Source organism: Wolffia australiana, chromosome 7 (assembly GCF_029677425.1).
Source record: "Wolffia australiana isolate 7733 chromosome 7, ASM2967742v1".
NCBI classification, from domain to species: Eukaryota; Viridiplantae; Streptophyta; class Magnoliopsida; order Alismatales; family Araceae; genus Wolffia; species Wolffia australiana.
The window spans coordinates 904542-932105 of record NC_135841.1 but is presented as its reverse complement, the minus strand read 5'-3'; the positions used below and the strand labels follow the sequence as shown (position 1 = coordinate 932105).

At 42.6% G+C, this 27564-nt stretch overlaps 2 protein-coding genes across 2 annotated transcripts; both read right to left on the bottom strand.

Annotated features, from left to right (window-relative positions):
* Window positions 1–131: 131 nt before the first annotated feature.
* On the bottom strand, window positions 132–26899 carry LOC144705431 (nicotinate phosphoribosyltransferase 2-like). The gene is made up of 15 exons (XM_078578097.1): window positions 26693–26899; window positions 25112–25256; window positions 24322–24441; window positions 24090–24224; window positions 23949–24010; window positions 23521–23596; window positions 21359–21460; window positions 7365–7481; window positions 3732–3790; window positions 3446–3620; window positions 3157–3291; window positions 2990–3088; window positions 1713–1821; window positions 1397–1509; window positions 132–297 (listed from the first exon to the last, which is right to left on the bottom strand). The coding sequence occupies exons 1-15, from the start codon at window positions 26845–26847 to the stop codon at window positions 220–222; spliced, it is 1680 nt and encodes a 559-aa protein (XP_078434223.1). The 5' UTR covers window positions 26848–26899; the 3' UTR covers window positions 132–219.
* LOC144705959 (uncharacterized) lies at window positions 12078–14123 on the bottom strand. The gene is made up of 2 exons (XM_078578830.1): window positions 12684–14123; window positions 12078–12342 (listed from the first exon to the last, which is right to left on the bottom strand). The coding sequence occupies exons 1-2, from the start codon at window positions 13786–13788 to the stop codon at window positions 12314–12316; spliced, it is 1134 nt and encodes a 377-aa protein (XP_078434956.1). The 5' UTR covers window positions 13789–14123; the 3' UTR covers window positions 12078–12313.
* Window positions 26900–27564: the final 665 nt, after the last annotated feature.

Here is a 27564-nt window from a genome sequence, read left to right as displayed (position 1 = left end):
CTTTAACCCACAAGGACTTGCACTAATGAGCCAAATTGTATTTGGCTCTGGACTGACTTAGCGGTAGATAAGCTTCATTGCTGATGGAGAATGAGATCCATAGTAATACAATCGAAATATAAGAGGAGACATGGAAGAAAAATAAATAAAATTTAAAATATAACTTACAACCATGGTAAATTGTACATCACCTTAAACAGGAAACAGAGAGATATGCTGTCACTGAAGCTCCCCCACAGGAGCCTCACTGAGCCAGAGGAAATGAATGAAATCATACAGCTTTGCACTGACACTCACCTGATCAAGTAATCACAGGGAAATTCCAAAATAAATACTTACAGCACGTGGAGGACATTCAAAGAAGATGGATAAGATGGATAGATGTAGATAAAGATAAAGATAAAGTGATAGAAGAAAGAGATGGATGAGAAGATGGGCAGAGAAATATGGAGACAGATATAGGGAGAGATCAGTAGATGGATGAAAAGAGACATAGAAAGATAGAGAGATCAAAAGATAGAGGGAAATATATGAGAAGATTAAGTGTCCTGTAAATATAAAATAAAGAGAGAAAGAGGGAGAGAGATCAATGGAGAAATTTACAGAAAGATAGAATGAAAACAAAGAGAGAAATAGGGAGAGAGAGATGGATGGATGGATGGGTGGGTGGGTTGATCGATACAAACAGAACAATATCTTAGATAGAAAGTGAGAGAGAGAGAGAGTGTGTGTGTGTGTGTGTGTGAAGATGATGGATGGATGACTTAATTGTAGCATGGATACATAGATGGATGAACAGATATTGCAAAAGAGATGAAAAAATACATGAAGGCATAAATGGATGCATGGCTAGCAGACGAGAAAGAGGCAGAGAGGTGGAGAAAGAGAGATGGAAATAAATATAAATGAGAAAAAGAATTTAAATAATGGATTGCTAGATGTGTGCATGCAATAGATTGATGGATAAGATAGATAAAAATGGAAAGAGATATGGATGGATGGATAGATATAGAGAAATAGAGATGGAGAGGAAAATAAAAAGAAATAGAGGATAAGGAAATAAGGAAATAAGGAAAGCAGTGAGAGGTAGAGATTCATGGATGGCCGAATAGACAGATACAGAGAGAAAAAGGGGGAACGGATGGACGGATGGATGGATAGATGGAGACCCAAAAAAAAATCAACGTACAAAGATAGAAATAAGGATAAAGATAGATTAATGGATAAAAAATGGTAATGGTGGTAGAGATTGATGGATGGATCGACTAACAGACATGAGGAAAAAAAGGATGAGAGAGAGTGACTGATGGATTGATAGAGATGTAAAACTATCAACAGATATACAGACAATAAAGGACAAGGAGAGATTGATTAATTGACTGAGAGGTAGGAAAACCTTGTATGGAGTAGGATTCAATCTTCGCACATGATCCGGGCGCATATGGGCAAGCTGCGAAGTGCAGCGTTCTCTTATCTTCTGGAGTGAAGGCAGCTCTTCACGCTGTTTTCCTACATGAACCCAAATTAAATCAACAATGATCATATTCCTGGAAAAAATTAAACAGTGGAAATGCCTAGATGATAAAAACATAAGTAGATCAATAAATTGCATCATCATGAGGTGACGGAAAAGATAGTTCATCAGTCTGAATCTGGAATACAGAGTACACAGACAGATCAAGAGCAGTTAGTTATTTTCTGGTGGGACCTACCCGAGACACCCGGCCAGTAACACTTTAAGAGCTCTTCAATACGCTGTGGTACAACATAAGCCCTTTTCGACTCAAGGAATGGATGGCGACATAGAATCCGTTCTCCCACCTGAAATTAATCATCAACTTCTTTAGCCTTTGAAAATGTGTGCCCTAGATGGATACTGGTGGAATGGGGATGCACATGGTAATGCAGATGGAGATTGAGAGGGAAAGATAGACACAGAGATAAAGCTGGAAACGGGGTCTGAGGTATAGAAAGATAGTGATAAAAATTGGAATGGAGATGAAAATTGAGGGAAGAGACATGGTGAGATAGAGTATGTAGAGGGAGATTAAGAGAAATATAGGCATAGAGTTAAAGTTGGCGATGGAGTGAGAAATGAGAGGAAATGCAAATAAAGAGATATGAGAGGTAGAGAGATGGAGGGTCACAATAGAGATAGCGATACGAACCTGGATCTAGGCTCGTATCAGAAGGACAGTAGAGGGTGAGGAGAGGTAGATTTTCCCGGGGTAAAGAGGTGAAACAGGAAGGATCGGAGAGGGGGCCGAGCAGAGGGTTTAGGGATCGGCCGAGGACGAGCCGCCTGAAGATGCGGTAAAGTGGAGATGATCACGAGGGCAGGGGATTTTGAAGGAGAGAGGGCGACCAGACCTAGACATGGAGAGGGGAGACAAACGTACTTCTTTCTTCTTCTTCTTGGCTGCCCTCCTAAAGGGAGGGCATCCCTATTTAAAGGAAATACATAATAGTCAAATGACTGAAATGCCCCTGTGGGCTAACATGACGAAACTACCCTTAAATAAGATGAGGATCCTATCAGATAGAGAGACGGACTCGGTGATAGAGAGATAAGAGAGGTTGAGAGATGATGTAAAGGGAGGTGAGGCAGAAGGATAGAGATATTTCTTTTGAAAAAAAGGAAATATGGGGATCGAGTTGGAGAAACAGAAAGAGATAAAGACACAGATGTACATGAAGTGTGAGATAAAAATAGAGAAAGAGATAGAAATGGAGGAGGATACAAAGAGCTAAGAGAGAGAGAGATTCAGATAAATAGATGAAGATTGAAATGGAGTTGGAGATACAGAGATAGCGATGGAGAGAATAGAAATTAAATAGAGGAAAAAATAATGATGGATACTTAGATGAAGGTAGAGAGATGAATATATTGGTGGAGATGGATACTAAGATAACATTTAGTTTCTATGCATCCCAGTCAGAAATCAACAAATGAACCCAACATAATTCTATGAAGAGAATGTCCACATACTTTTGGAGGCTGTTCATTGACTCCAGTCATGATGTCAACCAATGGATAGCCTTCTCTCCCATATAATCTGTATATTTGTTTCTTGCAAGGGATGGAGACCTAAAACAAAGGAAATGTTTGACAGCGAGGGGTTTAATTTTGTGAACCAAAAATATGAATTAATTGACCTTAGAGACGTCCTCTGAAAGCTTAATGCGCGGCTGGTTGTTAATCTCCACGAGCTTGAAGACACAGCCGAGTGCTGCTTGAGCGCGACAGGTCACAAGATAAGTGCCAATGCCAAAGGCATCTATCTCATGTCCCTATAATAAATGAAAAACGAAAAATTAAAATCCATTAGAATAAATTTTATGTTCTACCTATGATTTTATATTTTTGGGAATATTTTATTGAGTAAATTAAATGTCTTATTACTCCCTTAAAAAGATAATTATTTGAATCCCCATGTCAGCTCACCTGCTTGTTTAATGCATCAAGAGTCTCTTCATTGAGGTCATTGCTGGCAGTAATGACCATTTTTCCAAAACCTGGAATGGAGAATTCCTTCTCGATCTCAGTAAATATTTTCCGAGCTTCGAAGGACTGATATGCCAGGTCACCCGAATCCAGTCTTATTCCGAGCGCTTTATACCTTATTGAAAAGGACTACTATTAATTGGGCAGATTATTACAATATTATCTGCATGAAATCTCATTGATAAAGTTGGAGTTTTGAAAACTTTAAACCAACGACATGACGTACCCCAAGTCATTAAGAGCTAAGGCAACCGCACAAAAATTCGGGATCCCACTCTTTATAACCTGAAAAAAAATGGTGACATTGAAGTGGAACAGAAAAGATTGGTCATAGGTAAAATAAATCATAAAAAATCCTAAAACAGAAAATATGTGCACCAATAAGATGATGAAATGTTTTTTTTTCTATATGATGACATTTTCGACATAGTTTATTATCTGGATCCAATGGAAAACTCACTTTTCGAAAATATTTGACCAGTAAATGTTTCTAATTAGTGTGAGATATGTGAGATATGTGATTGATTAAGCACCCTTTTATGGCACAATATTATGACTCATGTCGAGGAGTAAGAGCTTTATAGGACTTATCATAGAACCCCCAAACTGGCCTCATAATGTCCCATTTAGATAATTGGGCAGGAAAGCCCACAACCATTGGCAACACCAGACCATTATAAATATGAATAATGTATCGAACTAGATGTCAGTTGAATGATCATTTGAGGTTCTTCTGGCACGAGTTAGCTGTATTTGGCTATAGTGAAGGCAAGGGTTTCCATATTCGGAAATTCATGTGGCTTAGGCCACTCTAGCTTCTCATATTGTTCTTCTCCTCTCTTTTTTTCTTGATTCTCAATAGATATCAACGAGACATCTATTAAAAATTGCACAAACATTATATTTTGGATAGGTGCTGCATGTCAACCTAGTTATCCTGGACATTCAAGAGGACCATTTATGCATAATAACCACCCTCAGACACATCAAACATTCTGCAGGGCTGAAAGCAATGAAGGCAGGTAGTTAGAACAGGCTGGGACCTGGTCTTGGTATACAGCCATTAGGCTGGCTGACTGAACTGGCCTGTGCATTTGTCTCCTACATTCATAGATTAATGCTGGCATGTAGAATTACACTCTTACTGCATAACCAAATTGTCCCAAATGAGGAATTGAGGAAATCCTTCCTCTCATACCAGTTGAATTTTCCCAGCTGAAGTTGGAAACAGCTTTGGCCTTGTGGACATTATGCTACAGATAATCCATGATCCATATGCTGATGTCCAATGTGATGTGAATAACAGAGTGCAGTCATACCTGATATATGTGATTAGACCTCTGTCATATGATGGATTTGAAGTAAATGGATCTTATAAGGGCATTTATATAATAAGAGGGGAGTACAGGCTTTCATAAAATACATAAACAAAAGAAAAAGCCTGCTGACACACTTCCTTTCAGAAGATAACTGCAATTTGAATCGATGTAAAAGAGTGCATAATTGAAATGAAGAGGCCATACTTGTTAAGGTGATCAATGATGACCAGGATGGTGTAAAAACAGTGGGTTTAATAAATACATTTTTTTAAGTCCTTTTTATTCAAAGATGATAGGTTTCTAAAAAAAACCATGTTAGTCATAAGATTGAGAATATCAACGCAAGACAGTACCTGAATTTGTTTTCTTGACCCTCTCCTGTTATTAGACCTCTTGATTAATCTGATTGGGCCTTTGCGCCATGGAAGAATTCTCATGAACCTTTGATAGACTACTCCCTAATGCTCCTGTATATGTCTTTCTCATCCTCCATTCTTACAGCCTTCTCCATTTTCTCTATCCTCCCCATTCTTTCCTTAACTGTTGTGTTATTAGCGCCCCACAGTTATTTCCTTGTCTCTTTCACTTTATGGACTGGGTCCATCATGGATAGCCAGGTCAATGAAGTTATTTGATAACCCTCCTCGGATTGGGCTGTGATTCTCATTTACTAGATCACCTAAGTAAGTTATCATAATTTTGTCCCTTTACCTTCATTAGGATGAAGAAGGTCCACAGGATATCTGCTGGAGAAAATATATAATACTTCAATTTTTAAAAGTGAGTCACTCGTCAATGTATAATTTTAATACTTCTCTACATTACCACCCAATATAGAGTTTGGAGATATTTATGTGGATATTCAAGAATCCTCCACAACCTGATGCTGGATTATCATGGTCTTCCTTCAACAAATTGAATGTTAGTAACAATATGGATGGGAGTAATATGTATTTGTTAACATCAGCATGCCATTGCAGATAGAAAATTTATGTTATAGATCAAAACATTCTGGAGTCCTTCGAAGAAATCACTAAATGCTCATAATAAGTCAATAAACTAAGTCATATATCTGCTTCTCAATAGACTTCTAGAGTGGTTGGCCATCCACTATCCCAGCCTTCAATGAGACACATCTTGATGCTCCATTGCCGTTGATGTAATTTGAGGACACATGCAAAGTGAGTAATTATCCATACTTGTCCACCCATTCTTCAAAGTCCCACCAGACAGTATGTGCACTCTTTCCAGAGATTCCTCTTCATCATGCATAATTCAGATTGAAAAAGATTCATGTGTCTGTGACCTGGATTTGACTTTAATTGTAGTGATGGCAAAGCCCTTTATAATAAGCTGAATAGTTCTTTTTTGTTTGTCTGGGGCATCCGTTGATGCAACTTGTTCTTATGGAGATTCCCAACAGAGCCATTGACCCTTGAAAACAAGCTGCATTTATTTTATAATGTTATTCTGCGAGCATATGAATGTGGAACTCATTTTCTAACTCCTGTGGGATTGTGGTAGAGTCTCGTGCTACCAAACAACAATAGAGAACAACAGCATGACAACACCAATGAGATAATGACAAAGGCATGTCCCCTGGTATGGCCAAGACCCTGGCTCCTCCTCAAAAGATGACCCCTAGGCCCCACAATATGATGCCCTAACCTCCCCTTTCAACCAGAGCTCCCTCACACATAACTGCCTGGGCATGTGAGAAACCCTAATGTGATCTTCCTTTCCAATGCACATAGGGTGTGCAGAGTCTCCTGTCACAATGCCAAATGAAGCATGGGTGTCTGTCAGGGATTTTAATATTAGAAGGATCCTTCAGTATATGAATATGATTTTTCAGTATTCATGATGAATCCATGATTTATCCTTTAGTATATTGAGGTAGGCTCCAAGTTAATTTTGAATATATATCTGGCTGCAGAACTTTAACGAACTTTTGATCATAATGTAATCCATCATCAGAGCTCGATAAGATAGTAAATATCACCCCCCCATGGTATCATACTCAATATTCTACTCAATATCTAAGAATGTTTAAAGAAGTGTTTCAAAATAGCCTGACCAAAAGGATAGTTAGGGCGCCTTTTGTCTGACCTTGAAGTACCCCCTCTTGTCTGCATAAGCCATTCTAGCACTACAACATCCAAACTCAAAATTGACATATCAAGCACCAGCATGGAATGCTTCTTGGTCCACAGCCATTGAACCAGCTGGTTAAACCAGCTGGTCTGGCCTTCTCCATGTGTAAGTATGTTGTAGCAGGCATTTACCATATTACTTAGATCTTGAACAGGGATAAACTCTTCCTAGCTACAGAATATCTGCGTTAACAGTATAGTTCATGAAGAAACAATTTCACATCACATTTCGCATGAGGTGTAAGTAGCAGATTTCTTTCACTACTAAATTTAGTCATTTGAGTGTGTTATTCTGATTTCAAATTTTTGGGAATTAGTCTTTTAAATTGAGAGGGTAAGCATTGAAAAAATTTTCAAGACTTCAAAATGAACTAATTTAAAACTTACATCATAGGTGTCTACGAGGGCAAGAAAGCTCTCAGGAAATGCCAGAGCGTAAGATGTAAATGCTATCAATTCACTTTGGTTGGTCTCCCCAAAAGCTCCTTTAAATCCATCTGTCCACTAGACAACAATGTTCAACAAACTGTTATGTCTTATGAAAATAAATATCATATGTAAATAACTTTCAAGAAGTATAAACAAGATGTAATTGATCTGGATTTTAGCTCAAGAAATGAAGCACAAATGAACCCTGTTAATAATTATCTTTACTTTAATTTATGATTGTATAAATATGCCTCATTTTATTGACTAAACTCATCATAAATGCAAAGCATGTCGACAACATGATTGTGACTGGAAAGGATCAGCAAGAAATTAAGCTGCTGCAGAAGTACCTCTCCCTTGAATTTGAGATTATATTATTCATCAGACTGTGTCATTTCCTGGGTATTGAAGTGACATATGTGACAGACAAAATCTTCTAATTTGAACAAAAATATGTTTACCATATTTGCTTCAGTCAACTTGGAGAATTGGCTGTTTTAAGAGAAGTCCTGCTGTGGGCAAACATTGGTTCTGGCATTGGTAGGAAAGTTTGTCTTTCTGGAACACTCAGGACCCCATATTTTTTACAATGTAGGTATTCTAAGTCAGTTTATCAAGAGACTAAGGAGGTTCATCTCCTGGAAGCTTAGAGCATCTTGTCCTACCTTTAAGGGGAACTTAGAAAGGGGTTATTGATAGTGCCACTTGATGTTTTTACATTGTCTGATTCTATTAGTTTATTTTATGACACGAGATCCATACATATAGAGTAATTTCAGTTTTCTTGGGGGGAATCTTGTCTCTTGGTGAGGCAAGAAGCATAAAATTGTTGTGTCATCTAGTGCCCAAGTTGAATTTAGAGCGACGACTTAGATTATGTGTCAAGGCATATGGATGAAGGGCATTCTTGATGACTTGAAAAATCACATCTGAAGATTTTGATACAAGATTTCCCCGGACATAACATGGAAAAGAGAAAGAAGCAGAAGAGAGACCTCATACCAGGATCCTCAGGCCACGTGTGAGAAAGCAGTTGGACAGAGACCCACCTATGAATATGACAGTATCTAGAAGCAGAGGGGGGCTCTTTTCTTGAAGTGAGATTGCAGAGCTCATCTGCCCGTCAGGAGACCTTCCCGACCAGATTTTGGTCAGGCCAATTCAGCTGGTCCAGTTCCCTACCTCTTCCTCTCACTCTTGAATTCCTTCCTCTCCAACTCTACTCTTCCATCAAGCAACCCATCTGAGATCATTTTGAACTCTTCAGTCGTTGCAGTTTTTTTCTTGAAACGTTAATATTTTTGGAATTTGCTCTTGAACTCGAGAAGAGATTTTTTTTATCTTTCTACTCTATCAACGATCAATTTGATATCTATCCAAGGCAGATCAAATCAGATTCTATCAATCTGTTTTGGTGACAACAATTCAGCAGTCAATACTGCTCATTACCCAAGCACGTTGAGGTTGAATGTCATTTTTATTGAGGAAAGATTGGAGACAAAGCTGTTCTGTACATTGTATATTCCTTCCTCCGATCAGTCTGACGACAATTCTCCCCAGAGGACTACACAGGCTGGATTTCCTGTATTCAAACTTAGATATATGTGGATGATGTCTGAAAGAATTTTTGCAACCTTTGAAATGCTGATGGCTCAAGCAGATTGCCAATCGGAGAAGCCTAGAGCAGGAGAGAAAGAGAGTTGTTGGAAGATATACAGAAAAAGTAAATACCTCCTGTAAACAAGAAAATGATTCTATTATATGAGAATAGTGATTACAAGGGTTTATATAGGGGGCCCTAATGGGCCAAAGATAGAAGGGGCCAAATATAGAGAGGACCAAACATAGAGAGGGCCAAATAATGCTCAACACTCCCCCTCAAGCTGGAGCGTGGATGTTTTCCACACCCAGCTTGGAACAGAGCTCTTCAAACCGAGGAGCATGAAGCCCTTTGGTGAAGATATCTGCTAGCTGTTCAGCGGACGGAACATATGGCGTGCAAAAATTTCCCGATTCAAGCTTCTCTTTGATGAAATGACGATCAATCTCGATGTGCTTTGTACGGTCATGCTGAACGGGATCATGAGCAATGCTAATCGCCGATTTGTTGTCGCAGAACAGCTGGACAGGAGAGCTAACTGGACACCGTAGTTCCCGGAGGAGCTTGGTAATCCAAAGTGCTTCGCAAAGACCATGCGCCAGAGCACGGAACTCCGCTTCAGCACTCGAGCGGGAGACCACCTTCTGCTTCTTACCTCCACGTAATCAAGTTGCCGCCAAGAAGGTGCAATAGCCCGATGTGGATCGCCGGTCGATACAGAGCCTGCATAATCAGCATCAGTGTAGACTTCTAGACGCATGCCTGTATGACGAAACAGTAGTCCACGTCCAATGGTGCCCTTCAGAAACCGGAGGAGACGATGAGCAGCATGAAGATGACTCTTGCGAGGAGTCTGCATAAACTGACTCAGAACACCCACTGAGTAAGCAATGTCTGGACGAGTGTGGGTGAGATAAATCAGTTTGCCCACAAGTCTTCTATATTGTTCGGGCTCAGCAAGCTCCTCATTCTCGTCGGCACCGAGTCGATGGTTCGCATCAATCGGTGTCGAAATAGGCTTGGAATCCTCCTTTCCAAGCTCGCAGAGAAGATCCACCGTATACTTTCTCTGACAAATAAAAATCCCGCTCGAAGAATATGCCACCTCTATGCCAAGAAAATACCTCAACGGGCCACGATGGCGAATAGCAAACTCCGACGAGAGATACATGGCCAGCTCAGTAATGGTCGCCGTATCATCACCCGTAATAATGATGTCATCCACGTACACAAGCAGAATAGCTACTCCTGACGTGGAATGGCGGTAGAAGAGGTGTGATCTCCATTACACTGACGATAGCCACGGCGCTTCATGGCCGTCGTGAAACGACCAAACCACACTCGAGGAGATTGCTTCAAGCCATATAGTGCTTTCTTCAGGCGACAGACAACAGACTTCGGAGACGACGGCACTAAAGAAGTATAGCCTGGAGGTAATGCCATGTAGATCTCCTCAGTCAAATCGCCATGCAGAAAAGCATTCTTCACATCATATTGCTGCAAAGTCCAGCCACGATCCGCAGCAAGAGCCAAGAGGATCCGCACCGTATTCAGCTTGGCAACGGGGGCAAATGTCGCCTGATAATCAATGCCATGCTTCTGAGTAAACCCCTGCGCCACAACCCGAGCTTTGTGCCTCTCAATAGAACCGTCGGAATTATGCTTCACAGCATAAACCCAACGGCTACCCACTAGATGCTTCCCGGCCGGTAGAGGAACCAAATCCCACGTCTCATTTTGAGCAAGAGCACGAAGCTCCTCCTCCATAGCCTGACGCCAATGCGAAAATGAAAGTGCAATGTCCACCGTCTTCGGAAGGGAAGTGGCATCAAGTGAGGTAAGAAGTGCATGATAGGATGGTGAGAGACGGTGAGACGAAATGGATGCCTCTAAGGGATAGAGAGGAGAAGAACGTGAAGAGGGCAGCACGGCTAATGAGGATTCTAGAGGTGGGGAGGACGACTGAGGCGGGGCATCGGAAGAGGACGTAACAACCCGAGGTCTTCGACGAGCGAGAGTAATACCATAGCGTTTTTCAGGCGGGCATCGGCGGATAGGAAGTGGTGGAGGCAAAGAAGGTTCTGCCGAAGAGGAGAATTCAGCAGCCGGGACAGGAGGAAGCTCCACATGAGGGACGGAGATGGGGGCCGGAGAGATGTCGGGAGGCACAATTTCTGGAGGCGAGTCGGGAGGCACAACTTCTGGAGGAGACACGACTGGCGGGGCCGGAGAGGATGGACGAGAGACGGATAACGGAGGAGATGGTTGAGGGAGAATTAGGAATTCAAGTGGATCGGATGAGGGTGTTGATGAAGGTGGCTCTGGAGAAGAGGAAGAATAGTAAGGGAGAAATTCATCGAAAGTGGCATCTTTAGTGACGACGAACCGATGAGAGGGTGGATGATAGCATACATAACCTTTTTGCGTGGAGGAATAGCCAACGAACACGCATTTCACAGCACGAGGGTCAAGTTTATCACGACCAAGGCGATGGTTAGGCGCATAACAAACACATCCGAATACACGAGGGGTAAGATTAGTTCGGAGAGAGAGGGAGGGAAAGGCATGCTGAAGACGGTCAATAGGTGTGGAAAAATCAAGCACTCTAGACGGAAGGCGGTTAAGGAGATGGATGGCGGTGGAGACGGCTTCCCCCCAAAGATACTTGGGTACATGCATATGGAAGAGAAGGCTCCGAGTCATTTCAAAGATGTGACGGAATTTACGTTCGGCAACGCCATTTTGTTGGGGTGTATATGGGCAAGAGGTTTCATGGATAATGCCTTTGTCTTGAAAGAAGGTGCTTAACGAGGTATTAACATAGTCTTTAGCATTGTCGGAGCGGAAGCGACGGATGGACGTAGAGAATTGAGTTTGAACAAGTGAGTAGAATTGGGGAATAACACGGGATATCTCCGATTTATTCTTTAAGAAATAGGCCCACGTGAAACGAGTTGCGTCGTCAATGAAGATGCATAACCATCGAGATCCGGAAGTGCTGTGAATAGGGGAAGGTCCCCACACGTCGGTGTGAATAAGAGAAAAGGGAGTGGAAGAATGAGAAGACGAGATAGGATAAGAAGTGCGATGATGTTTCGCAATTCGACAAGCATTACAAACAAATCGGTCCACAGAATGGCCTTGGAAAAGTTTTGGAAAGAGACGATAAAGGGTAGCAAAGGAAGGATGGCCGAGACGTCGATGAAGAAGCCACAAACGCTCGTGAGAAGCCGAAAGAGAGACTGCCGTAGCAGCAACAGCAAAAGAAGGCGAAGAAGGTCGAACAAGATAGAGCCCCTCATGCTCCTCAGCAATGGAAATCTTCCTCCCCGACACCTTATCACGATAAAAACATGAATGAGGTGAGAATGTAAGATCGTGATTCAAATCGCGAACAAGATTCGACAAGGAAAGAAGATGATGAGTTAGGCGTGGAACATGGAGAACTTTAGGTAATTGCATAGAGGAAGAGACGGCCACACGACCAATACCCGCCACGGTGAGAAGATCGCCGGAGGCCGTTTTGACTTTAGAGGATCCAGAAACGGGTTCATACGTTACAAAAGCTCTTGGATTAGGGGTCATATGAGCGGTGGCACCGGAATCAAGAAGCCAAGTGGAAGATGAAGAGGGATTGTCGGAAGGAGATGGGGGTGGAGGAAGAACGGTGGACATACCTGCGTGGGCCAAGGAACATGAGCCCACGACTGGAGGATCAAGCAAGCGGCGGAGGCGTTCTTCCGGAGTAAAGCCGGCGGGCGAGGCACCAGTGGGAAGAAGTCCGTATGGCATAGGCACTTGACCCGGAGGAGGCACTTGGCTGACGGAAGGTGCGACGGTAGCAAGGTTGCTCTGTTGCACGCGCTTCCGTTGAAGCTTGTAGCACGTCTCCTTGGAGTGGCCCCGCTTCTTGCAATAATTGCAAAAGAGAGAGGGATCACCCTTTGGAGACTCCTCAGACCGAGTAGTCGGACCACGCGGCAAAGAACCGGGTGGTGTCGTCGTCGATGGGCGCGCCGGAGAGGACTGAGCTACAAGTGCCGTGACCGGGGTCTGCACCTGCTGGAAGCGAGATTCTTCAATTCTGGCACTGCGAAGAGCATCCTTGAAGGTAAGCTCCTTCTCCCGATGGATTAGCTGAGCCCGTAGCGACTCATACTCCGGGTTCAGTCCCATGAGGAACTGGAACACCCGAAGTTGAAGAGTGTACTTGCGATCCACCGAGTGAGGATCCGGTGGCATGTAGTGGTCGATCTCATTCCACAAGGAGATGAGCTCCGTACTGTACTCCATAATGGTCCGGTCCCCTTGCCGCAGATTGGAGGCCCGATGCACCAATTCATACAAAGTGGCGATATTATGCTTCTTGGAGTGACTCTCAAGCGCCGCTTCCCAGACTGCCTTAGCCGACTCCAGGGACAGAAATTCACCCTTAACGCTGGGTGAAATGCTGTCCAAGAGCCAGCGATGAACAATCCCCTCGACATCCAGCCAATCGTAGTACTTCGGATCGGTCCGAGGAGGTCCGTCTTCCAGAAGGTGGCGCATGAGACGCCCCTTTAGGGTAATTTGGACGTACTGGCGCCATTGCAACAGATTAAAGCCAGTGAACATGCCATCTGGCGGCATCCGAGGCAAAGAGAAAGGTCCTGGGGAGGAAGACCAGTTTCCCGACTCAATAGGCGCCGCAGGTGCATGTGGCATCGAAGCCGGCGTCGAGTTTGGCGTAACCGAGGAGGTCGGAGCTTCAGGTGACTCAGCAGCAGCAATAGGATTCGTCATTGCTGAGATTTGGCCAAAGGAGAGGTGCTGAGATGGCTTCCAATCTGCGGCAAGGGGACCGGACCATTATGGAGTACAGTACGGAGCTCATCTCCTTGTGGAATGAGATCGACCACTACATGCCACCGGATCCTCACTCGGTGGATCGCAAGTACACTCTTCAACTTCGGGTGTTCCAGTTCCTCATGGGACTGAACCCGGAGTATGAGTCGCTACGGGCTCAGCTAATCCATCGGGAGAAGGAGCTTACCTTCAAGGATGCTCTTCGCAGTGCCAGAATTGAAGAATCTCGCTTCCAGCAGGTGCAGACCCCGGTCACGGCACTTGTAGCTCAGTCCTCTCTGGCGCGCCCATCGACGACGACACCACCCGGTTCTTTGCCGCGTGGTCCAACTACTCGGTCTGAGGAGTCTCCAAAGGGTGATCCCTCTCTCTTTTGCAATTATTGCAAGAAGCGGGGCCACTCCAAGGAGACGTGCTACAAGCTTCAAACGGCAGATGAAGGCCCAGTCAAAGCAACGCCCACAGTCGAAGCAAAGCTCACGGACGACAGGCCGGACAAGCGTGCAGGAGGCTAAGGACAGCCAAAGACAGGCAAAGACAACCGTGCGCGGCGGTGGGCGGCCGTGCGCGGCTGTGGCGGTTGTGCGCGGCCGTGTGCGGCTGCGCGCGGCTGTGCGCGGCTGCGTGCGGGGCTGTCGCGGCTGTGCGCGGCCGTAAAAGCTCTGCGCGCGGCCGAAGAATGCTGCGCGCGGTGTGCGGCAGCTGCGGCTGTGCGAGGGCGACGGCTGAGCGCAGAGGGCAACGGCGGTGCGCGAGATCAGGCCGGCCGGAGAGCTGCCTGAGATCTGAGCGCAGGAAGAGGAGAGTCCCAAGAACCCAGATTAGGGTTAGGGTTAGGGCTCTGATACCATGTAAACAAGAAAATGATTCTATTATATGAGAATAGTGATTACAAGGGTTTATATAGGGGGCCCTAATGGGCCAAAGATAGAAGGGGCCAAATATAGAGAGGGCCAAACATAGAGAGGGCCAAATAATGCTCAACACCTCCTTTTTTACTTCTTTGGGAAGGCACCTTTTTACAGTGTACATTATGGGTTTGGATATTAATATCCAAATTCAAGATGTTACTATGGTCATATCTGGAATGAAAGTAAATAAGAAACAGGACTAATGAGGAACTGGCTTCTAACAATATCAACGCACCAGCTTTAGAGGGATTCTCACGATGGAGCATCTTGTTACTTGTGAAGCTGTTGGTATAAGTCACATCATCTTTTTCTTGCAGTGAATGAGTCATCATGCAGGCCACTCAACAAGAATACGCTCATACTCGATTGAGGGTGATGTGATGATTTAGTGGGCTAACGCCTGGTCCAGACAACATGAAATGGCATCTTGCATCAGCATCTCACTCCTTTTTTTCACATTCTGTAGTTCAGATGTGTGAATGAAGACTAAATTTAAGGGACAGGACAAAGCCTTCTAGCAAATTATTTTACTTCATAAAATGAACCACTCAGAAAAATTGAATAAAAAAAGGAAATATTTAATAATAAGAAATTATTTATTCACCTTTAATGAGCCAACAGAAAGTTCAGCAACTGTGAATGAATTAGATGACTAAAACTGAAATTTGAAAAACTTAGAGGCTTGATTTTCTTTGATTGGAGTTGTAAGAGTCAATATGTCTTCTTTTCCAAGCTCCTAGAGAAGATCAATAATATACTTTCGCTGACAAAGAAATATGCCCGCATAAGAGTAAGCCACTTCATGCCCAGAAAGTAGAAAGTGGATCAAGATGCTAAATATCAAGTTCTCTAGCAAGGTCTCCAGACAATTTGAGTAGCCGAGTGAGAATCATACCCCCTGATAATGATGTTGTCAACATAAGCAAGAAGAAGAATCACTCCTGATGGGGAATAGAACAGGGTGTGGTCACAATTGCATTGAGAGTAACCTCTGAGGTGTCATGGTATGTGTAAAGAGATTGAACCAAGTACAGGAGGACTGCTTCAAGCCATACAGGCCTTCTTCAGACGGCACACAATGATGAGGGGGTGGTATAATCGAGGGGCAAAGATATATAAGTCTCCTCAATAAGGTTACCATGAATAAAGGTGTTCTTGACATCAAATTGCTTCACTGACCAACCATGGTGAGCCGCAAAAACCACAATGAGGTGAGCAGTATTCATCTTAGGAACAACGGTAAAAGTATCTTGATAATCAATCGCAAATTGCTGAGAGAGCCATCAGACTTGTACGGCACTATATAGACCCAACAGGAGCCAACCCCATGTTAACCGGGGGCAGGTGAACAAGATCCAAGGGATGGTTCTTTGCACGGGCATTGAGTTTGTCCTCAATGGAGTGACACCATTCAGGGTGAGCCAAGGCAAAAGCCAGTCTTCGAAAGTTGACAGAATCAAGATGCATAAGAAATATCTTGTAAGAAGGAGAAAGGCAATGGGAAGAAAAACAATTAGCCAAGTGATTAGGATAAGTAGACGAAGATAGGGAAGGTGAGGATGGTTCTGGAAAAATTTTAGAGATTAAAGGCAATGGGAGGAGACAGTAAAGAGGCATTAGTGGAAGGGCATACACGTCAGACATAAGTGAAACCCGTAAACTGTCAAGAAGGACAAGAGAAAAGAAGAGGAGCGACAGGAAGAAGTTGGAGGAGGAAGTGTGGGAATTCCAAGGGAAGGCGGAAGAGGAACAAGAAAATCGAGGGACATATCTGAAGCGTCAGGAGAGGGGGGGTTGCATAAATGGTAGGATAGAAATAAGTAGGTACATTGTAAGTAACATCCTTCCTCACATAGAACCGATGAATCCAGTGATAATAGCACTTATAGCACTTTTAACAAAAGTAAAATCCCCCAAAGATACAGTGGATCGCTTTAGCATCAAGTTTATCACAATTGGGATAGAGGGTAATATAATGGTGACACAAAAAATTTGAGGAGTGAGCTTAGTGTGAATGGGAACAAAGGGGTAGGAACAATGGAGGACAGCCAAGATATTAAGATGAGAAAGGACACAAGAGAATAGACGGTTAATCAAATGAACAGCACTAATGGCAAAACTGCTTTGTCATATACATGTGGAGAAGCAAACTCAGAGTGATATCAAAGAAATGACAATTTTTGTTCTGCTATATCGTTCTACTGTGGTTCGTAGGCGCAAGACATTTCATTAACAATGTGGTGAGTCAAAAGAGGAAAGGGTCAAATTGAAGTAATATTAGGCATTATCTGAGAGTACTCATTGGAAGGACATCCTAAATTGATTGTTAATGAAAGTATGAAACAAAATTAGAATCTAAAGGAGGTCAGAATTCTTATTCAGAATAGAAGCAGACAAAATTCGAGTACAATCATCAATAAAGATGGCCAACTAGCATGCACTCAAGAGGCTAGGGACATGCGGGACCCCAAATATAATTGTAAAGAGTACAGGGACCTGAAGAGGAATCTGATAAGACTCCCGAAGATGTAGATGATCGAAAAAGCCAAGAATTTCCCAAACATGAAAGATAAGCGTTCTTGAAAGGGGTAACAGCAACAATACTGTTAAGGATACACTTTGAACATAAAGAAAGTGGCCCAAGCCCAAGAAAAAGTGATACAAGACTAGAAGAGATTTATTGGGCCCATTATAAGTCCATTGCGTCAGTGGGGCCCACCGACTAAGTCTAACGGCTAGTAATTTCTAGCCGTTAAACTAGCCGTTAGACAGCTGCTATAAAAAGCGATAGTTTTGTAACAAATGAACTTAACTGTTTTGAATAGAAATTTTTCTTTTCTGGTTCTCTCGTTCTCTTCTTCGACCTCTCTTCAATTTTTCAAATACGATCCTGTTGGATCAAGGTACGGTGGCAGAGAATAAGAAGTGAGTCAGCACTGAGGAAGAAAATGGAAGAGGAAGAGGGAATGGGGAACAATAACCAGAGCAAGGCCGGATCGGCTTTTGTTCCTCTGGACAGGAAGATCTCCCGCCAGCCTTCTCACCCGTGCGATATGAACTTCTGCAAAACTGCTCTCATCTGGGCAAATCTTTATTTATAATCTTCTTGATCCCACCCTTATTATTATGACTTCCGCACATGTTTTACCAGTCGGCACGTGCGAGCTCCCTTCTCTTATGCCTTCTATCTCATGTCTTCGTAAAGTCCTTATCAGAATCACCAATGGGATAAGTAGCATATGTGTGTTCTGCTAAACAAGGGGCTCCATACATCAATTCACCCATAGAACATCCATGGAATAGGCTCAGTCAATGGTGCAGAAGTCAAATGTCGCCAGATGATACTGAGGAGAGGGCAGATGCATAAAAAATGGATGGATGGTGAAGAATAAAGATACCCCCACACTCCTCAGCAAGAATAATCATCTTCCCCGTCAACTTATCATGATGAAAACACTTATTATGAGTGAAGAGAAGATCGTGCCCCAAATCCTAGATGAGATAATGAAGGGAAAGAAGATTAAATGTTAAGATGTGGACAATTGAGGACATTGGTCAGAGTGATGGAGGACGAATGGAGGCAGTCCAAACCAGCAAACTTTATGAATACTGGGAGAAGGGTATAGATGGAAAAACATTTAGTATCATGGGTCATATGAGCAATGGCTCCAGAGTAAAGAATCCATGGCACTGGATAAGGCAAAGAGAGAACGCCGGTGACTGTTGTGACTGTTAGCTACTGATTTGGAGCCAACCATATCAGACTAAAGAATGCAACAAAGTTGATCATCAGTTGGAGGAGATGAAGATATAGTCTGTAATAGACAAAGGGACAAGAGGCGGAGACATGACTGGGTCAGTAGCTGTTGGAAAGGGGCTGATAGATTGTGATGGGACCATGACAAAGTGGCTTTAGAGGAGTATCTTGCGTTGTAGCTTGCAGCAAGTTTCCTTACTATGACCCCATTTTTTACGCCTTGACTGCAATAGTAGCTTATACGAGAAAAATGTGTAACAAAAACAAGCAGAAGTAGTCAAAAATCGCAACTCAAGATTCAACAGCATTTGACTAGGAGGAGAGAAGAAGAAAGATAACTCGATCCCAGCTGCTGGGTCAGTCGTGTCTTGAAGGAAAGGGGTATCCCCTTCCAGCATCGATCAGATGGAGAGACTCCCCTCTTGTTCCGGTCCTCCCCCTTCCTTAAGCCCTTCCCTTCGTTTTATTCTTCATTCTCGTGTTTATTTGTCTCCCTCGTCCAGCTCCGCACGTGGGAGACGGTTGCGCTTCCTCCTTCGCACGTACGTGCGTGGGAGGTTCGTATCAGATGAGACCATGACAAAGAGGCTCTAGAGGAGTATCTTGCATTGTAGCTTGCAGCAAGTTTCCTTACTATGACCCCATTTGTTGCAATAGTCGCAGAAGGAGACAGTGTTGGTTTCAAAAAAAATGAGAATGAAATGGTAGTGGCTTCACAACAATGGCTGCTGTGGTAGGAGAGGGCCGAGAAGTGCCCGACATTGAATGGGCAAAACAACCGTGGGCTCAGAGCGAAGAGAAGTCAACGGCGGGATTCCTAGGTCAGAAAACTATGAAGAGACTCCTTATAAGTTGGTACCTTTTCCCATGAATTAGTTAATTAAGAAGACCTCATACTCAGGTTTAATGCCCCTGAGAAATTTGAAAACTGATTTGAAGAACATAGCCACATTCAACAGAATTCGGATCATACAGCATGAAGTGATACACATAGTGCACTGAGTTCAACATCATGCTCAAGAACGGATCAAGGTCCTTGAATCAAATAAGTATACAGAGTAACAATATCACATATAATAGGTAGATAATTCTTCTTTGAGTGTGTCTCCTGTGCTGTGTCCCAAATATCCTTGGTGGAATTGAGAGGTAAGAAATCTGGAACAATGGAAGGACTGATTTTATTTTTTTTTTGAAAAATGATTTAAGGCGGTCACCTGACAAAGCGGTAACCACCCGGAGTTACATGTGGAGAGAGTTAAATCTCTCCTCCCACCTGGCCAACCCCTCTCTTAACTTATTACCCCTCTAGCGAACCAGCATGCCATGAGGCCTTCGACCTCGTGGGCTAGCCCTTCCTTGGATACTTTGGCCCCCCTAAACACCACCTCATTTCGGTGTAGCCATATCGCCCAGAGCACTGTCAACGCTCGACCGCCCACTTCCCTCCTCCTAGGGCCCCCTTGCCTTATGAACTCCCAAAAAACCTCTTCTGACGTTACATTTGGCACCAAATGCACTTGGGTATCCCAGATCGAACAGGCGACTGGGCACGCGAAGAATAGATGGTTGCAGTCTTCGTCCCCATTTGTGCATAGAGTGCACGTCGCAGAGTGCACTCTATGCACAAATTGATATTATGGAGAGGTCTAGCGTTGTGCCTCTGCTTGAGCTTCTATTTCAATGTCTTTAGAATATATAGATGCTATTAAAGAGGTTGAAGATGGTACAACGGAATTTGGCAGACGTGACTGAGTCATTAGAGTCTGCACTGACTGCCTGCCATTGAAAATCGCAATTAGGCATAAAGAACGAACTCTGAAGTCGAGGCTGGCACGTGGAAACACAATGAAGGAGGGCAGGCCTGGCATGTGGACCAGGTCCAGAGCGTCAGGTGCAAATGCAGGCTTGGCATGCTTGACGTGAAGTCCAGCACAACAGTATGCAACCAATGTGAGGCAGAGTCAATACTTGGCGCACCGGCTTGATGTGAAGAATACAGAGTCTGTGCTTAGTGTTCATGACAATACAATCAAAGCACGTGAAATTGAAGTCTAACACAGTAGGATTCCTGAAGGAGTTGAGAACACCACAGATGTGATGGAGGGAAGACCACTATGAAGGACCTCTGGAGTCACTGAGGAGACATGATGAGACAGACATTGTCACCACCACCAAGAAGGACCAGAAAGGCTGTTGAAAGGCCGCCAATGGGAAGAGAGATTGCTTGCCTCATCAAGGGCTGCCATGACAAATCCAAGGAAGGCCATCAAGATATATGTTTCAAAAGGAATCAAATTCAAAGAAGAAACTCCAGGAATCAGAAGGTTGTCAAGCCAGGTTGCTTTGATACCGTGAAGAAGCTTAGATTCTGGAGAAGACAAGGCTCAATGAGGAAAAAAATCTTTACCTCAACTCAATTAATGAATATCAATTGGCTAATGGTATTTTGTAGGAAGAGGAGATAGAAAGTTTTAATGGACCACTATAAAGTCATTGTACACGAGATGAAAAGAAAAGCTACATTTAACAGAATTGAGTCTCGAGAATTCACATGTTACCTGCGCTCAAAACTTGTATTACCTTTTTCCCAACAGTATTAAAACATAAAATAAATACAGAGGTATCAGACTAAAACATATTATAACATTGAACGATTTGAAAAAAAGAACTCAGAGAGTGTCTAATAGGACTGGTGAGTCAAGCTAGAGACAGGCAAACATATAAATAAGAAGTTTCAAATGGTATTTTTTATTCGTCCAAATATTGAACATGATCAAGCAGGATGTAATAGAACAAATTAACAATATTCCGTTTTACCAAAAACTTAGCGAAAACCTACGTGAAGCTTGTTGAACCAGCTCCGTACCAAGCTCATAAAATCTTCACAGGTACGGGATCCATCAGCACTAGAAAGGGTTTTGTCCACAATCTCATCAGCACACTGCAAAATATCAAGGGGAATTATCACACATTGTCCTTTATGCAATGAATCTAACATCCCACAATTTTTTTTGTTAGCCATCCTAAATAAAAATTTAAAAATATTCCTAAAATTTCATGAAAGGTGTTACACAGTGGCATGTGAATCTCACGTGCCAAGTCATTACATTAAAAACTAGGCATTAGGTGGCCGTTACCTTAACGTGTATTGTTTCACAAATGAAATACAATATCTTTTGTTCTTTTTTCACTTATTGTTCTCTGCCCTCTGTCTGTGCCCTCAGAGCTTCTCACCAAGTTCCTTTTGTTCTTGATTGATCTCGATCTCAAACCGTGACAAAAGGTTTTCAATCACCATGGAATGTCTTTCTAAGAGGATAGAGCAACGACCTCTCCTTGGATCTAAAGAGAAAAAACGAAATTCCAAAAATATAAGATTTGAACTAAAGATCACAGTAGCTAATTGCCACATCAATGGTTAACTAATAAACATGCTTCCTGTTGAATATATATATATATATATATATGTAAAACATGGTGTTTGTACAAGTCCAGTCATCTATCGGGTTACTTAGCCCATTACCAGATTGGGCCGTCCACCTGTATTAGATAAGTCCAATAACGGATAAGTAACGGCTAGTTCAAACTAGCCGTTGACTTGCCGTTATAAAACAGGCTATATAAATGAAAGCTTGACGTTTTGTGTGTTTTCTCTATACTCTTGCTTTATTCTCTGCGTCCTTGGGAACAATCTGCATATTCGTCACTTCCAAATTTTCTCCTCAACTGTTTCATCTCCCTCACTCATTAGGTTCAGTTCCCAGGAATAATATGAAAATTATAGAGAAATTTTCACTTCCATAAATTTGATAAGAAATTAAATTTTTCAATGGGAGGCACCTTGTGACACAAGTCCTCCAGAAGAGAATGTTCTCAGAATCTTGGCAGAGTGTGCTATGTGCACTAGGGATGAGGAAGATTACACTCAACATTTCTTTAAGTGTCCATTTGCCCAGGAGATAATGGCCTTTCAGAATATCCCACGGGTAGATATTGGCTCAGAAGAGGTTTTCTGGGGCTCTGTCCAGGGATACGAGTGCAGGAAGAGGATGGAGAGGGGAAGGCTAATCGCAATGCTATGGGCAATATGGATTCACCATAATGGTTTTGTGTTTAAGGGGACGCCTGCCTCGATAAACAGCATTCCTCAGGATGTGAAGAGCTTTGTTTCATACTGGTTTAGGAGGACGTGAAGGGAGGGGGAGAGTGATAAGAGCTTCACAAAGACCAATCAAAGAAAAAACGAGAGAGGTGATGTCACACGTGCAATCCAATAGATGCACGTGCGGAAGTTTGAATAAAACGTTGGAAAATAGGGTTATAAATAATGGCCGAAGCCAAGAAAGGAAAGGGGTTCAATGCTTTCGAAGCTTGAAGTCGCTCTGGCGATCAGGCTAGCTGGAGATCCTCCTTGCTGGATGAGCAAGGGCCAATTCGGGCTCGCTCTTTGTTTTTTTAAATTTCAGTTCTCTCTTTGTCAATCTTCTCTCTGGATGCTTATTCTGGTTTTCCACTCTAGTTTCTTGATTTATCCAAGGGGGTCTTGTATGACACAATGTTTTTCAAGAAGTCTGTTCTTTGGAGATTCTTGTTTTCTCAGTGGTGATATCAACAGTCTTTTCAGAGAGCCATTCTGCTCATTTGTTTATTTAATGTTCACATAAATTGATTGCCTTGGGTTGATCACCGATCTTGGGAGATCTTCCTAATTTCTTCAAAAACAAATTTAATGCACAGTGTCGCCCTGAAAAAGATAACCTAATGAACCTTATTATGGCCCATCATCACTAAAGCAGCATATCAAATTTTGAATTATAAAGAATACTAATCATAATAAAAATTTTAGGTTGGTAAGGACCTCAACTCTCACATACCAATACAGTACATATTGGCAAGTCATTTGGTTTCTTAAAGGGCTCCCAGATAAAAAGATTTTTTCTAAATTGAGTGTAGTTGGAAATTGTGATTGAACAGAAAGATGAGAGAATCATTTGACCTTACCATAAATGAGCTAATGAAAGCGTGAGAATGAGTCCCACGAAGTGGTATTCCAAATAATCTTCCAGCGGCAACATTACTGCATAAATAGAATGAAAATTTAACAATAAAATAAAAGTAATGATAAAATCAAATAAAGGGGTTACATCTATATTCCTATGGACTGAAAATAGTAAACTTAGGAATTCCTTTTAATTGAACACGCAAACTAGGTAAAAGTCCATATTTTAACTTGCTTATGGGATTTAAAAAAAAAACCTTTCTTATGTGAATGAATGTCAAGCGAATGAAATTGTCTAATGATATCAGTAACATGGACTCTGAATAATGTTTTAGATGCCTGATGTTTTTGAGTTACGTCTGGAAAAGAAACTCCAAAATCTTATGTCGATTGAAAGGGGGAAGGATAGGTGGAAAAAAGAATCAGATACCTCGTTCCATCAAATCCACCCATGTAACAATACTTTGATGCACTCATTCCACCATCAGGTCCCTACACATTGAAGACAAGTAGTAGAGAAAAACAGAAGACTATGAAGTTTCTTGTCTCATAAGGGATCTTAAAACTTTACCTGAGCCCGACGAAGCCCAAATTCAAGAAGAATTTTGGATTTCCCTGCAACTAGACGATGCCTCGCAGCATTTGTGGTCACAAGAGAAGCATAATTCGTGAGGTTTACAAATGGAGTCTCTAGAAGCTGAACCACCTGTTTATGGCATTGAAAGAGAGAAATCAGTGGTGTTAAGAGCAAGTATAGGATTATAAAGTTGGAAATAAATGAGGACCAGATAGAATGTACTCACTGCAACAGGGCCTTCAACTCTCACTAATGGGACCTTGGGGAAAACGACAGAACCTTCGGGAATGGCATAAACCTCGACATCGGAGCAGTCAATAGACTTGAGATAGTCGAAGAATGCATCCTGCAAAATCAAAGCTTTTGGGAAGCAATGAGGACAAAAGCACAACGTGCTCTATTGAAGACAAATTAGGCATAAAACATAAGTGCTAATTGTCTGGTCTAAAGTAAACTTCGAATGGTTCACACGTTGGAGAAAAGTGAACTCGTTGCTCAATCACTTCTGAGAGGAGAGCCCTCGTACCATTAAATTTGTACTCTTTCATCAAGGTATCAATAGATTTATCCTCATGTTTACCGTCTAATATTTGGGGTTGGTAGTTTCATGCTTGCATCAGAATTCATGATTTCTACGATCAGGAAGTCAAATTAGGTCCTCAGTCAGGATGAATACATAATATCCAACTAAATAATACTGACAGGTTTCACGCATTTCAGAAGACGGTTAGAGCATTAAAAATTGTAATCGCCCTTCTTATTTTGTTGTATCAGTTATCTTCCTAACTTGAATGATTCACCTCAAATTCAACGTCCATTTCAATTACAAAATTTAAATGGATACTGAGTGTCTATTTTTTTGGAGTTAGAGATGAAAAATTCTGGAAAACTAAATTCTGGTTCAAAAACTTGAGTGACTGTTCCATGCATGGCATCATCCACTGAGTTCTAAGAAGAAAATTCTAAAACGGGTCTAAAATGAGGGGTTTAAGGGTAAACGGATGAATAAGCTACACCTCACACTTTGGCATTGTGGAGCGCAGGAAAGAGATCTGTTCGTCATCAATCTTGAAATTTGCTATGAAGCGGATGCATTCTTCGAGACCAGCAAAGATGGTGAATTCCCCCCCGAATGGATTCCTCCTGAAGAACAAGTCAAACCTACAACATCGAAAACCAAGCTCTCATCAGAGACGGGAGCTCGCCATCTATTTTAACGGCTGAATTGACAACATTGCATCGCCAAAAACACATTAAAAGGGTAAAAAGAACAGAAATCCAGAGTCATTTTGGGTCTTGACTTTATATTGTTTGTACATAACTTTCATTTTCAATGATATCAGGTAGACCATCGGCCTCAGGTGGTATTCCCTATTTCTTTCAAAAAGGAAAAAATGAAGAACAGAAAATTCCTTGCCACGGCATCCATCAGGCTGATCCCCTCAATCAGATAACTTGGAATGTTTGTGTCAAGCTATCAAAAAAGAATAGGACTTGCCGTCCACTCCACTGACCACATTGCATCGCCAAAAACTCATGAAAAACCGAAAAAAAAATCCTCAGCCGCGGAATTCATCAGTCTCATCCCAAATTATTGTCATTGAAGAGAACTCGCCGTCCATTGCCTCCACCGATCGACAAAATTGCACCGCCAAAAACACATAAAAACAGAAAAAAAAAAACCTCCTCCGCGGAACTCATCAGTCTCATCCTCTTATTTTCAAAAAAAATAATCAGGCTCATTCCATGCGCCGGCTCGACCACATTTCATCGCCAAAAAAATACAAGAAAAAACATAAGAGAAAAGAAAAATCCGCGGCGGCAATCATTTGTCTCGTCCTCTCTATCATCACAAGTCCCATGCGCCAGATCAACCACCTTGCATCACCTAAAAAACACAAAAAACATAAGAAAAAAAATAATCTGCGGCGACGATCATCTGTCTCATCTTCTCGATCATCACTCGCTGATTCCATTCACCGGATCAACCACATTGCATCGCCCAAAAAAACACGCAAAAAAACATTAAAAAAAAATCTTCCGCCGCGGTATTCATCAATCATCACATGTTCATTCCATTCACCTGATCAATCACATCGCATGGCCAAAAAAACAAACGAAAAACATAAGGAGAAAAAAATCATCCGCGGCCGCAATCATCTGTTTCATCCTCTCAGTCATCGCATGTTCATTCCATTCACCGGATCAACCACATTACATCGCCAAAAAAACAGAAGAAAACCATAAGAGAATATAAAATCATCCGCGGTGGCAATCATCTGTCTCTTTCTCTCAATCATCACATGTTCATTCCATTCACCGGATCAACCACATTGCATCGCCCAAAAAAACACACGAAAAACATAAGAAAAATATTTTCTTCCGCCGCGGCACTCACCAGTCCAATCCGCTCAATCATCACTTGTTCATTCCATTCACCGGATCAACCACATTACATCGCCATAAAAAAAAACACGAAAAACAAAAAAAAACCTCCGCAACGGCATTCATCACTATGATCGCAAAATCATCACCTCGTCATCTCCAATGATTCAAAACCTACATCTATCAATAGAATTCGCAACGATCAGACTCACACGGCCCGTTCCTCGTGCTTCCCGGCCTTCCAGTAAGCGTAAGCCATGGTGAACTGATAGAGATCGTTCAGCAGCGGCGACACCATCGAATTGGTCGGCGGCGGAACAGAAATTCCTCCCATTCTGCTTGAATCTTCCTCCTCCGCTCCATCCATGGCCTCAAATTCCTCCTCTCCTCTCCCCTGACACCTCCCCCCAGCTTCGAGAAACAAGCCCACAACGACCAGATATTAGTCCCGATGCCGGTACCGGATACCGGTATCGGGACGGATGCTGGACGGATGCCGGTACCGGAAACTTCCGGTACCGGTTTTTTCCGATATCCAGATACCGGATATCGGTATCGGATATCGGTTGCTACAATGCCGATATCCGATACCGATATCCGTCCCATACCATGATCCGTCTCCCGTATCAGGGGGACAGATGACGGTATCGGATGTGGGATGCGGATATCGGTTTTCGATATCCGCATCGAATTTCATAAACATTTCATATAAGTTAGTTCTTTTATGAAATTTCATATAAGTTACGTATTTCGAATTTTTAAAGTTTTGAACTTTGTTTTCTGGCAACGGCGGGAGCGGGCATCGGCGAGCACTGGCGGGCAACGGCGAGCAACGGCGGGCAACGGCGGCGGCAGGCAACGGCGGCAGAAGGCAACAGGGGTAAGTCAATTTTCAGCTCTCTCTCTATCTTTCCTCTCAGCTTCCTCTTTTTCTCTATCTTTTCTCTCCCGTTATCTTCGTCCTCTCTCAATTTCCTATCTCTCTTCGTCCTCTCCCTCTCTCACTTTCATATCTCTATTTTACTTCTCCCTTTCTCAATTTCCTAGCTCTATTTTTATTCTCCCTCTCTCAATTTCATATCTC

Excerpts from the sequence above, each read along its gene's own strand:
- LOC144705959 (XM_078578830.1), bottom strand. The coding sequence starts at position 13,788 with ATGACGAATCCTATTGCTGCTGCTGAGTCACCTGAAGCTCCGACCTCC. Across the intron at positions 12,343-12,683 it reads ATGTTCCTTGGCCCACGCAG|GTGTCGGGGAGGAAGATTTC; the intron begins GTATGTCCACCG and ends TATCGTGATAAG.
- LOC144705431 (XM_078578097.1), bottom strand. The coding sequence starts at position 26,847 with ATGGATGGAGCGGAGGAGGAAGATTCAAGCAGAATGGGAGGAATTTCT. Across the intron at positions 3,791-7,364 it reads CCCTCGTAGACACCTATGAT|GTTATAAAGAGTGGGATCCC; the intron begins GTAAGTTTTAAA and ends ATTTTTTTTCAG. Across the intron at positions 1,510-1,712 it reads TTACTGGCCGGGTGTCTCGG|GAAAACAGCGTGAAGAGCTG; the intron begins GTAGGTCCCACC and ends GGGTTCATGTAG.